This window comes from Polypterus senegalus, chromosome 8 (genome assembly GCF_016835505.1).
Source record: "Polypterus senegalus isolate Bchr_013 chromosome 8, ASM1683550v1, whole genome shotgun sequence".
Classification (NCBI taxonomy): Eukaryota; Metazoa; Chordata; class Cladistia; order Polypteriformes; family Polypteridae; genus Polypterus; species Polypterus senegalus.
The window spans coordinates 9,854,674-9,868,134 of record NC_053161.1 but is presented as its reverse complement, the minus strand read 5'-3'; the positions used below and the strand labels follow the sequence as shown (position 1 = coordinate 9,868,134).

At 40.8% G+C, this 13,461-nt stretch overlaps 1 protein-coding gene across 2 annotated transcripts in view; it reads left to right on the top strand.

Moving 5' to 3' along the window:
• Positions 1-7,274, top strand: part of macrod1 (mono-ADP ribosylhydrolase 1) — a 512,933-nt gene extending 505,659 nt beyond the window's left edge. For both annotated transcript variants that reach the window (XR_005634620.1, XM_039760705.1), the window contains one exon: positions 6,021-7,274. Coding sequence is in view for 1 of the 2 variants with exons in the window: in XM_039760705.1 (XP_039616639.1) it covers positions 6,021-6,046 (26 nt within the window). In the remaining variant the exon portion in view is untranslated. The remainder of the gene's footprint in view (positions 1-6,020) is intronic.
• Positions 7,275-13,461: the final 6,187 nt, after the last annotated feature.

Here is a 13,461-nt window from a genome sequence, read left to right as displayed (position 1 = left end):
CAATGAGCGCTGACCTCAAGCTTCTTTTACATTCACAGGAGAACAGCATTAAATGATGAAAGTAACACTACCGTTTCCAAATAATAGTTGTTGATAATCTGAAATGGTTACAGCAATTGTGTCTGTTGCAACGAATGATAGAATGGCAAGGAAATCAGAAGGGAGAAGGCCTTGCACCCAGTTCAGGATTATGTGACGTACCTTTGACAGGCCCGTGAGTACATCCTTTTCCAGCAAGAGTTCATCCTTCAGTTGAACCACAACAACATGACAGGCCTCGGAATACAAAAGTATTGGCTTCTACTGATAATCACCACTCTGCTGTGATATACTAAAATTCATTTTCAGCAGACTTCTTTTTTAACCTGCCTCAACTCTATTTAATTGACTATTCTGGCTCTTATCTCAACACATTTATTGTCATTTTGTTGTTCTCTTCTTTTTTTGGATTTTGTGTCAGTTATAGAAAATCAACTAATAATTGCTTAGCCATACAAAGACAAACAAAGGATTACTTATTGTCAGGTTCTTGAAAACGGATGCATAAAACACTACAAGTAGTCCTCAAACAATGCTCTTTTACAGACTGCATTTAAATTCTTGCAACTATTTCCCAGGAATCTAACTCTGTCAACAAACAGTTCATACAGACAAGGCGAGGGCCAACTTGACGTTCAAGTAAGCTTGAATTGAGGCCCTGCATTTTAAAGTCAAATAAATGTGCTTTCTTTTTTTAAAATGGTATTTTCTTCTTTTATCAGTGACAGATCTGATCATATGTATTAAGGTAACTCAAAGTAATGGCAATTTGAAAATTACGTGGTAACTGCAGTGGATTGATTCTGACCCAATACAATATGTTTGTGATGGCTTATGGGTAGTTCAAGCACACACAGCACTGTGCTCTGTCATTAGTCTGGTTGAAGCCAAGGTCAAATGAACATGGCTGCTCTGCTGTGGGATTGCACCATTGTTGATCAACGTACAGTAGTGAGTTTTCTTTGGGCAGAGGAAGTGAAACCCGCTGAATTTCACTGAAGATTGCTAGCTTGTTTCAGTATCATCTTGTGCAAATTTTATGGTTCTCTTAAGTCATCATGCACTATGGCATGTGCAGATCCGGAGCTGATATCCAAATGTGCAGCAGCAGACGACAATGTAATCAGTCAGTCTTCTCTAATGAAGAGAATGATGTGGGCTTGTGTGTGCAATGTTGATGGTTTACCAGATCGAGCTTCATCGGTCACACTTATTCTTCCCACTTTAAACCTCACCTTTAAAACTCACAAACCTTTTGTTGAGTCATGCTGTTTTCACTTCTTTATTGAGCCAACATCCTTCAGTGTATTTCGGCAGGTTTCACTCCCTCTGACCAAAGAAATCTCACTACTCTCTTTTTCCTACTGAGTACCATGGACTTTCAGCCCCGGATGGCCGCAGTGGTTGCAGTTTTTTTTTCAACCCAGTTGCTTAATGAGAAGTCAATTCTTGACTCTTGAATCAGAACTTATTACATTGTATTTAATAATATTTTCATTCTGCCACAGCAAGACATTCATATTTTTGTAGATTTCTTCTTTTTGAAGATTTGTCGCCCAGAGCATATTAGCAATTCTCAGTCCTCCCTTTTTTTCCAGATATCTCATTAAAATACACAGGTGTGAACAGGACGTTGCTCTGCTGCTTATTTGTCATTTACATTTCATTGTTAATTGGCAGTTGGGTAAGAAAACAAGAAGGCGTTAAAAACAATCAAGGAAGCTGTTGTAGGACTAGAAGGGTCACTTAAGGGTTGTGAGTCTTCACAAGTGAGTAAATGAAAATGAAGAACACAAATGTTACTTGAGCAATAACTGGCTTCTAATTAAGTAAACAGCCACTGCAGCCCTCCAGACCTGGACCTGAGCAACCTTGGTATATGGAATATGATTGCATACTCTTTTCATGTACAGCGGCCTCTCAAAGTATGCAAATTCAGTCAACACAACATGTGCCTGGTCCCTCTGAATTATATTTACAGTAGATGCTCTGGACTCAAGTCTCTTTCTGGGCACTGCCTGTCTGTAGTTTCCATGTTCTCCTCTTGTCTGCCTGAGGGTTTTCTCTGAGTTTTCTGGTTTCGCCTTCCACAGATGTACTGTACTGTACTGTATATAGGTCAGGCAAACTAGTTACTCCAAATTGGCTCAATATCTGTGTGTGCGTGTGCCTTGTCCTCCCTGCACCCAGTGTTTCCAGGCTAGGCACCAGCTGCCTGATCCCTAATCTCGATAGAAAATAGGTGCTTTGATACTCTGCATTCAACTGGGGAAAGAGGAATAAAACAGAGAATAGAAGACCAGGCAAGTAGCATTGGACCACCTCATAAGGTTGTGCTCAACTTTTGCAGTGAGACTTCAGTTAATTTAAATGGTCAGTTTGGAAGTCCTGTAACCTAAGACCTATTAAGTTACTGTAATTTTATTTTTCCTTGGAATGAAGACCAAACCACCTTTTAGATATTCGATAAAAGCTCAAAGCATATATACAGCCATAAGTAGCTATAAATTTGCAGAGATGTAGAATAGGATGGTGCAGCCGACAAGCACATCTTTAAATACTGGAAAACTGAAATCACATGGCTGAAGTTGTCCTGCTAAGGACAACATAGCTTGAGACAAGTTGAAGAGTAATTTTGATACTGCCAAAACAAAGCAATACCTTGAAGCGAAAGCCTTTAAGATGTATCTGGGTGAGATATTAGGACATGTTAGCTATTTGCTAAACAAAGAAGCTGATTGGACAAAATGGTCCCCTCTTGCTTTTCAAATATATGATTTTTTTGTAACTGAGGAAGCTGCACTGACCTAGTATATAAAGATGTATTTAAGTTATGCATTTTGCTCTTTTGCTTTTTTTTATATGTTTGTCCCTTCACTTCCTCCTCCCTACAATTCCTAGTCCATGTAGAGATTTGAGGGCTTAATTACAATACATACAATTAGTCATAAGTTGGATCTTTTAATTTTATATTTGTTTTTTAATTATACAGTACATTGTTTATGTAATGTTAATATTTTTATCATTATTTAATTAGCATTATCACATTACCATTTCCTTTAACATTTCCGACTTCAGGCACCACCATTTTCTGAATTTTGTTCTTTATTTTTTACATGCGGTTATCAGTAGTTCAAAGCGTACCATGTTGGAGTGACTTTATTTAAGATGGCGCTGCAGTGTCAAAGGCATTCGAGTTCCTGGTATAATGGGGATTTTCTCTGCTCTTTCCTTTCTTTTTAATGTGCCAGTTTGTTTACCCTGTAAATAAGATCTTATAACTTTCATTAGCTGTAGTATTTATATATAGTTGTGCTCATAATTTTATTTACCCTGGCAGAATTTTTAAGATGTATACCATACTTTAAAGAAAAGATGACTGATCAGGCAAAAGATATTTTCATTTACTTTTAATGAAACTCAAATTAAACTATAAGGCATCACAGAATAGCACAACCATTAAACAAAACATAGTAATAAGGAAAACAATGAAATGGTCCCTGTTGCAAAGTTTGCATCCAATTACTTCTTACTGCTGTCTATTGCCCACTTTAGCATCAAAGGTGGCATGCTGTCTTTTGAGAGAGTTCCAGATGAGTCCCTTGATTTTATCAGGTGGCCCATTCTTCTTGGTAAAAAGCCTCCAAGTCCCATAAATTCTTGGGTTGTCTTGCATGAACTGCATGTCTTGCTTGAACTGCTCCCCAAAGTGGCTCAGTGATTTTGACTTTAGGAAACTGTGATGGCCATTCCAGCACCTTCTCTTTTTTCTGCTGTAGTCACTGACAGGTCAACCTGGCCTTGTATTTTGGATCATTGTCATTTTGGAAGATCTAAGTGCTTCACACGCAGCTTCCAGACTGATGGATGCAAGTTATTCTCCAATATTTTCTGGTAACATGCTACATTCATCTTGCCATTAATTTTCACTGAGTTACCTGTACCACTGTAGCTCATACACCCCCAAGTGCTTGTATGCATGCCTGACAATGTCATGCCGGGGCATGCTCCTAATGAGACAACGGATGGTGTCCTGGGGGATCTCCTCCCAGTTCTAGACGAGGGCATCACTGAGCTCCTAGACAGTCTGAGGTGTAACCAGAGGTGTTCTATTGGATTTAAGTCAGGCGAGGGCTCCAGTCAATGGTATCAATTCCTTCATCCTCCAGGAACTGCCTGCATACTCTCGCCACATGAGGCCGGGCATTATCATGAACCAGGAGGAACCCAGGACCCACTGCACCATCATAGGGTCTGACAATGGGTCCACAGATTTCATCCCAATACCTAATAGCAGTCAAGGTGCCGTTGTCTAGCCTGTAGAGGTCTGTGTGTCCCTCCATAGATATCCCTCTCCAGACCATCACTGACCCACCACCAAACTGGTCATGCTGAATGATGTTACAGGCAACATAACATCCCCCACGACTTCTCCAGACCCTATCTGTCATATGTGCTCAGTATGAACCTGCTCTCATCTGTGAAAAGCACAGGGTGACAGTGGTGGACCTGCCAATTCTGGTATTCTATGGCATATTCCAATCAAGCTCCACGGTGCGGGGCAGTGAATACTAATAGAGGACGTCGGCACCCTCATGAAGTCTGTTTCTGATTGTTTGACTTTGACACCAAGGGCCTGCTGGAGGTCATTTTGTAGGGCTCTGGCAGTGCTCATCCTGTTCCTCCTTGCCCAAAGCAGCAGATAACAGTCCTGCTGATGGGTTAAGGACCTTCTACGAGGGGCCCTGTCCAGCTCTCCTAGAGTAACTGCCTGTCTCCTGGAATCTCCTCCATGCCCTTAAGACTGTGCTGGGAGACGTAGCAAACCTTCTAACATTGGCATGTATTGATGTGGCATCCTGGAGAAGTCGGACCACCTGTGCAACCTCTGTAGGGTCCAGGTATCGCCTCATGCTACCAGTAGTGACACTGACTGTAGTCAAATACAAAACTAGTGAAAAAACAGAAAAGATGAGGAGGGAAAAATGTCAGTGACCTCCACCTGTTACACCATTCCAGTTTTGAGGGTCGTCTCATTTTTGCCCCTCTAGTGCACCTGTTGTGAATTTCATTAACACCAAATCAGCTGAAATTAACAATCCCCTCTGCTACTTAACTGACCAGATCAAAATCCCAGAAGTTTAATTGACTAATTGCTATACTCTGATTAAAAAGTGTTCCTTTAATTTTTTGAGCAGTGTATATATATATATATATATATATATATATATATATATATATATATATATATATTGTCAGGGATTCCAGGGGCCATGACCCGGCCGGGACGTCATGAGGGACCAGATGTTCCTATTTAATAATAATTTTGCTAAAGACTCTTAATGTGTTTTGTACCTTTCTCTGTATGCAAAACATTGGGTGTAAAATGGGCTATACTACTTGCATTTTCTTTGTGTTGATTGGTGTGAGTTTTACAGCTGTTTTATGCAAATTATCCAAGCCTTTATACACTAAAGCGCTGCCATATTTCTTCAGTCTTGTCATAGTGAACTGAGCTGTTAATGTGCAGGCTCCACCAGATCTGTTGTAATGAAGAATCCCCATTGGAACCAGTGTAATGGTGATCTCAGCTGTTATTCAGAAGAAAATATCCTAACACGAGATTTATCAACAAACCTGTCAGTGCATTTAGTTATTGCAGGTCAATTTAAGAAGTCAAAAGACATTTGTATTTATTGACTTTTGGTAATGTGGTTTAATGGAATTTTTGGCTTGTGCCTTTAGTTGGATTGTGACAACAGACATCTCCCTGGTATTGGTGCTTTTCTTAGCAATCTGCCTTTCTGCAGTTATTCCAGAACATACTAGGGTATGTGTGTGTGTGTGTGTATGATATCCTTCATCTGTAGTCTGCCTATACGCTCTATTCACAAATGTCCTATATTATTCTATGGAAAATCTAACGGAGACCAAATTTTCAAAAGATGTTACATGTTTTGTATTTTCTTCTTTTTTTTTAGATCCACAGTCCAACAGCAAGCTCTGAGGATGCTCCAGTGGAAAGATCTGCTGCCGAATAAGATGTTTTTGGTGTGTTGTTGTGCTGATATCTACATGATCTACATGCTGTTATTGATTGATTGATGTTAGTTACCAGAATAAATATTCCTGTAGATTTTGCATCATTTCTGCACTAAACACATTTTTAAATGTTAATTTTCCTTGAGTACATTGAAGGATGAATGCAACACACAGCACAGGCAAACCAGCAGTTAGCATCTTAAATGGAAATACGTGACACATAATCCATTGGGGAAAAATCCCTCACTTTTTTCTTTGTTTAGCTTTGTTCTCTACCATCTACAAGAGCCCTTTGCCTGAAAAATGAAATACATTTTTTATTGTTTAACCACAGCTGCTCTTTCCTTTGCTGTGTCTTTTAATTTATTTTCTGTCCCACAACAAGCAAAGACAGACATATTAAATCCTTCATTATACTACGCTGTGAAACTGCTTCCCCTAGAGAGGCAAGGGCAGCACACGTCTACTTCCAATACATCCCCTTCACCAGTTTTTCATTGGCTTTTGATCAACTGATGAAATTGTGCTAATTGAAAGTCTTTGAGTGCAGGCATGTGGAAAAAAGAATCTCATTCTGATTTTGTTTATTCTGAGGCAATAAGATTAAAAAAAAAAGTGATTAAAAAGAGGTTAATTTTCACCTCTTCACAGTCTTGTGCTTAATGAACTACTTTCAGTTGCCACTAATGAGTGAGATGGAGATCATGGAATCTTCTAATTTATCTTGTTGAGCATGCGCTGCCGCGCCTCCTGAGGACAATCTCTCAATGAGCCTGTCTGCAGTCCCGTAGCATGTGCCGCAGGCAGCATTCTTGTGTGGAAAACGGCAAGATGTGCCAGTGCGTTGTCGCAGCACCATATGTCACACACAATCGATAAACAAACATGCCAATTAACAACAAATAGCAAAGTAAACTTAAAGCTAATATAGAAGAAACATTTAAAAAAAGTCAGCAAATCTGGTAAATTTGTAAAAGTATGTACTTAATTAAAGACCCCCTCTACTCCACTAAGCACTGGTTGCACACCCACACATACACCCACATTTACTCATAATGGGACAATTTAGCATTGCATATTAAATTAAAATGCATATATATGAGATGTGAGAGAAAAACTGGGATACAACAAAAAAACCCACACAGCCAAGCGAAAAACGTGCAAACTCAATAAAGATTCACCAAAGCAGGGAAGTGCTGCCTGGTCTTTTGTTGTCTGTGTTTTCCCCTGTCTAACCTCCCCAAAAGCATTGAAACACAAAATTATTTTTTTATGAAATTGTTTTATTAAAAAAAAAGAAAATATGCTGTTTGTTTGGAACAGTAAATTTAGAACACTTATAGCAAAGTGTATTCAGTAGGCAAAAGGCCTCATAAAACTTGATATATCACATCTGTAAAGACTGTACCTTATAAGAAAACTCCTCGTGATCAATTTGAAAATAGGAATATAAAGCAAACATGCACAGCATGACATTTGGGCTAAATAATGATGGAAAACACTGTACCACTGTTGTTACCAGCCCCTAGTGTACTAACCACTGTCACAAGAACTGAAAGAGTCCAAAAAGGGTTGGGGCAGCCACCCGTATATTATATCCTGGCTGCAAAATTGGAAGAAATGGTGTACAGATGGGTCCTCATCCATAGACTCAGATCCGGAAATGATGTCATCAAAGGGGCCAGAACCGGAAGGGTCTTCATCCATAGGCTCAGGACCTGAAATGATGTTATCAGAACGCCGGGGACCGGAAGTGATGTTCTCAGAACCGGAAGTGACATTGTCAGGCCCGGAAACAGAAGTGTTGTCATCAGGGCCAGGTGGAATTTCCTGTGAACAGTCTGCAGTAAAGAGAGACAAAGAGTCAGCGCACTCCACCACCCCCTGGTCTGACGTGGAATTACTCTTGTTCAGGCCTTTTAGCAGCCTCCCATGTGCACATTTGTGACAATGCCCCCCCTTGACCCAGACCCATCAGGTTGGTCATTCCTGACCGAGAGGTTGTGAACCCGAGAAAGAGCATCGGTGTTGGCATGAAGAGACCTCGACGATGAATGAGCAAAAACTTGTAAGGCTGTTGGTCAAGAAACTACCTAGTGACCCATGGATTTGACTCCTTGTATAAGGCCATCAACTGCAAAGGTGCACGATCTGTGGCAAGGGTGAATTCCCGACTCAAGAGGTAGTACCTCAGCTGTATAATCGCCCATTTGATCGCTAAGGTCTCTGCTCCACTGCCACATGCCTGGTCTCTCATTTCTACAGTTTCCAACTCAGGAACATAATGAGGTATTCAACACCATTGACGTTCTGGCTCAGCAGAGCTCCCAGGCCTGTCTCCTGAAGTGTCCGTCTGGAGAATAAAAGGCATGAGAAAGTTGGGTGCCCTAAAAATTGGTGCTGACGTAAGGGCCTGTTTTAAGCCACTAAATGCAGCCTCAGTCCTATCAGACCATACCACATTGTTCAGGGCCCTCTTCTTTGTTAAATCCGTCAAGGGCGCCGCTGTCTCAGAGAATTGGGTCACAAACCAATGGTAGTATCCCGCTAACCCAAAAAAGGCGTGAACCTGCCACTTCAAAATGGCATCTACTTTAGAACACTGTGGCTTCATGGTACCCCAACACACCAGGTAGACTATTTATTTGGCTTCGTTTAATCCAAAGAAGCATTTCTTGGGATTAATCCAAAGCCCGGCCTCACCAAGTGTTCGTAATACCGCTCGGACCTGCTGTAGGTGTTCCTTCTATGTGCTTGTATAGATAACGACGTCATCCAGGTAGGTAACACTATACGAGTTATGAGGTCGTAGCACTTTATCCACCAGACGTTACAAAGTTGCAGGTGCCCCGTGTAACCCAAATGGAAGGACATGATAATGCTAGTGCCCGCTAGGGGTACTAAACTTAGTCTCAAACTTAGTGGAATCCGTTAAAGGAACCTGCCAATACCCTATTGTCATGTCAAGTGTGATGAAGTATTTAGCCTGTCCTAGCCTCTTGAGGGTATCGTCCACTTGTGGTATCGGATAGGCATCAAACTGGGAGACTTGATTAAGTCACCCGAAGTCAAAACCTCGAACTTCCATCCGGCTTACTGACCAAGACTATAGGGCTGGACCAGGGACTACAATATTCTTCTGTTACTCCTAGTTCCAACATGCGCTTGATCTCAGACTCCACTTCAGCTCTTTTTGCCTTGGGAAGACGATAAGGGCGCTCTCAAACTATAACCCCAGTTTCTGTCACTGTATTGTGCACAATCAGAGAGGTCCTTCCGGGTTTTGCACTCACTACCAATGGGATGGACAGGATAGCTGATTCTAGCTCCTGCCACTGTCTAGCACTTAAATCTTCACCAAAGTTAAGCTTACTCCTGTGAGCAAAAAGTGAGCGGGGTTGGCCAGAGGAGGGATCAGGATCCCTGTCCTTTCACGCATTCAGCAAGTTTACCTGATAGCCCTGCTCGCTCGATCGATGATTGGGCTGTTTTATCAAATAGTCGATGAGTCCTTTCCTCTCCTTAACTTCATATGGACTTTGCCAATGGGCTAGTAACTTAGAATGGGAGGTAGGAACCAGGAATATGACTTGATCTCCTGGGTGGAATTCACGGAGAGACATACCTCATTCAATAGTATCGGGTGTGTGCTGCTTGCGCCTCTTCCACATGATGTTTTAGGAGGGGACGAATTTTTTAAATCTACCGTGTAACTACATGATATATTCCAGTATGTATGTGGAAGGAAGAGCCTCGTCATTCGACTGTTCCCTTTTAAATTAAGCTGCCGTTTCTCTACATTGATAGTGTAACTGGGAGAGAGGGTCAGGACTGACCTCAAGGGGGCGTGGTTTCCTCCTGTTACGGCATTAAATGATGACGCTTTGGCTTGCAACAGTCTAGGAAGTGCCACATCACACTGAGTGGACACATCGCCTCTCTCTGCCTGCTGATTACACGCCGTGGAAAGCAGCTTGAGACGTATTACCTATGTCTATGAATAGGTCTAATTTTGATTTAGGAGTGGGAAGTGTTGAACCACTTTTAATTTTCAACCAGTCCCGCCCCAGTATCACTGAGAATGGTGCATTTGGAAGGACTGCTACTGTTAAGTTTTTGTAGCTATCCCAGGATCTGTACCAGCAGGTTTCCCCGTGGACTCAGGTTATACTGGTCTTATTTTTCAGCCACTGTCATGATTGCACATACCGACGGGCAACAATAGAAATGTTACTGCCGGAATCGAATAGGGCCTTGGTTTTATACCCATTTAAAATCACCACTCCTGTATGCAGGATCGCCACAGGGTTTATCAGAACACAACAACCCCCCCTCCCATCCTCCACCTCGTCCTCCTTTAAAGATGTAGAGGAAAAAATGTAAATCTCAGACTCAAGAAAACAAAACAAGCTTCCTTTAATGTTTAAATATTTATACTAAGGATTCAAAAGGTATTCCATAACAAACAGGCAGAAGCAAAAAATTATGAAAAAAATACTAAAAGCAAAAAAATCCAATCCAAAACTTATAAATGTTCCATAATTTGTGAACAGGGTAAATCAGGAAATCCAGTATAAGAATGAATCACAACACAGGAGAAACACCTTAGTCTCAAAGTAACTATAATAAAGGCAGTTTCTTCTTAACTTGGTTCCACAGCTGCAGCATTAAGTGGCCCTTCCGCATAGGCTCAACGTTAAGGGGACAGGACAGAAAGCATGGAACAGAACATGTGCATGAATAACATAATATTCAATTGGTAAAGCACAGTGTTACAAGACACATGAAGTGTCCAGGGATTAATGCGCATAACCAAAAATGACCAGGAGATAGTTTCTTTGACAAAGTGGTCAGGAATGGAAAAGGGTCCAGATGTGGGAGATTGAAGAAATAATCAAGCAACCAAGAATCAAAGGGATAGTAAAGAGAAGTCGAGGGCAAAATGAGAGTTTGTAAGCAGAAACTGATCCTATTGCTGGAGCGTACTTTGAGAATAAGCTAACAGCACTGAGCAAAACAAGACGCTGTGCATCCACCCAGACATAATGTATATACTAAGGCGGCCACAGATTCATACGTTCATTTCTGTAGCATCACAACAAACAAGTTGCAAAAGCATTTCATAAATAAAATGGAAACAGTAACAAAAGTAAACGTCTAAATTCAGTCCTAATGAAAAATAAACCTCAAAAATGTAATGTACATACCAGAAAACATGAGCAAAAGCACATGTACAGAACAGTTTAATATTATACATATAAAGAATGAAAAGAAAAACATAACTACACAATATACAGTACTTAATATGATTAAATTTAAAGAAAAAACACTGAAGCCAGGGATGAGACCCTGGTTGAGTCACAACACCTTATACTTAGTGTTTCCATGTGTACTTACTACATTTAATTTTGTAGTTTATACTGCATAACAGTCAGATCTCAACTAGATTTGATTTCCCTGCATCCTCACACTTTAAATGCACTGCCTTTCTGTCCCTTTATTTGTCTCGTGCCTTAGTACTGGCCTTCTGACATCTCAGCGATCATTAGCCATAGTTTTAGTGCAGCAGAGAGAGCCAGCGAGTTTGTTTTTATAAACCGGCTATTTAGGGGGTATTGTAAAATTAGCTCACTTCCAAGGGTTCTAATTATTTGTTGCAATTAATAATTTCTTTAATTTCAGGATCTTTGTTATTTGTGTTGCTTTAGAAAAATAAGTTTACTTATTAACTTTTAATGGCCACTTGAGAGAAATTAGATATTTTAGATAAAGTCTATTAGAAGCATAGCAACTAATACATTATAATGCTGTTAACCCCCTGCTACAAAGGGGCAAAAAGGGACAATGCCCCTCCAACTGACCTGTCCTCCATTTCAGTTATGGAAAAAAAAAGCTTTTCAGGCATTTTTGATAAATTAGTCTCTAAAGGTAGTTGTGCTTTGCCAGTGGTCAGATAACCACACATCAGCGCAGCATAAGCATTCATTTATTGAATTCGCTCTGACGTTTTTTCGTGTTTAAATGCTGCAGGCGGGAATGAAAACAGAAGCTTTTATAGCTTTTGAATAAGATTTGCAATCATTTCTCAAACTTTGTGTATCATTTATGTGGTAAAGTGCATTGCTGTCAGCTTATACTTAATTTAGTCTCTTATTTGTTCATTAAGTCCATAAAGCTTCCTAGTTACAGACTTACAGATAGACCACATAGAGCGTGTTAATCTTGTATTAACATCTATAATCGGGTTGTTTTGAACATTCATGAGTCTGTTAAGGAAGCTGAAAGTTGGAAGTCAAAAACAAAACAGTACTGCCTTTTGTTTAAAAAGAAGTTATGAATAAAATAATGAAATAGCAATTCATTTAAATTTTATTCCAAATTTTAATTGTAAATATTGGCTACCTCACTTCTTATTGGGATTGAGACTGAAAGTGAAAGAAAAGCCTCACTTGGGTAAATGGAAGTGGCTCCATTTTAACCAAAATATCACCTGTGATGGACGGTGTGCATGGGCGGACATCCCAGCTGGGATGGAACAGAGTTCTTTACCTGGACAGGAAGCCAACCATTAAATGGCACAAGAAACAGGGTCCTTTCCTCATCCTGTAGACAGGCAAAGGATGCCAGAGTGCCAGTGGGTGTATTGGTATCCTGGCAGGGTTGGATCAAAGAAGAATACCAGTCCAGAAGGCCAGTGTAGTGTAAAGGTTGGGGGAGACATGGCAGGATTCGATGCTCCCTGGACACTCTAGGTGGCAGACTCCCTGGGTGATGCTACCTGTGTGGATACCCACAAGGCACAATGGGAACTGTAGCCCTGTAGGGCAGCCTTGTTGGGTTCCAGGGGTGCTGTAGGGATTTATCATCTCTACTTTATGGGGCCCAGAAGTACTTCTACCGTGCTGTTTCCTAGCGTTGGGTCCAATATAAAAGAAGCTGCTCAACCTCATCCATGCAAGTTGGAGTTGGGTGGAAGAAGAACGAAGCTCACCTAGAGGAGAGCAAGGAGAGAGAAAAAGAGAAGGAGTTTGTAAAGCCTTTTTGTAAGGTATTTTGTATAATAAAACATGTAATTGAGCTCGGTGCTTGGGTCTGTTAGGTTGTGTCTGAAGTTTGGGGTGCTGCAGCACCCCCTAGTGGTGGCACAACACAAACACAGAATTTCAGACGCACCCCATGTGGATTTTTGCCTGACGCCATCCCTGAATATGGTGCGAAGCAGAATCTGTCATTTAAGGAATTTTCAATCACACAACCATAGGGAGCCACATGCCTTAGAAGTGGTGAAGGTGAGGTTTAGACACCTCGAAACACTTTCTAAAAAAAATGTCTATCAACGCATGGTAAATTCTAGAAATATGACCATTTATTTCTGAAAAT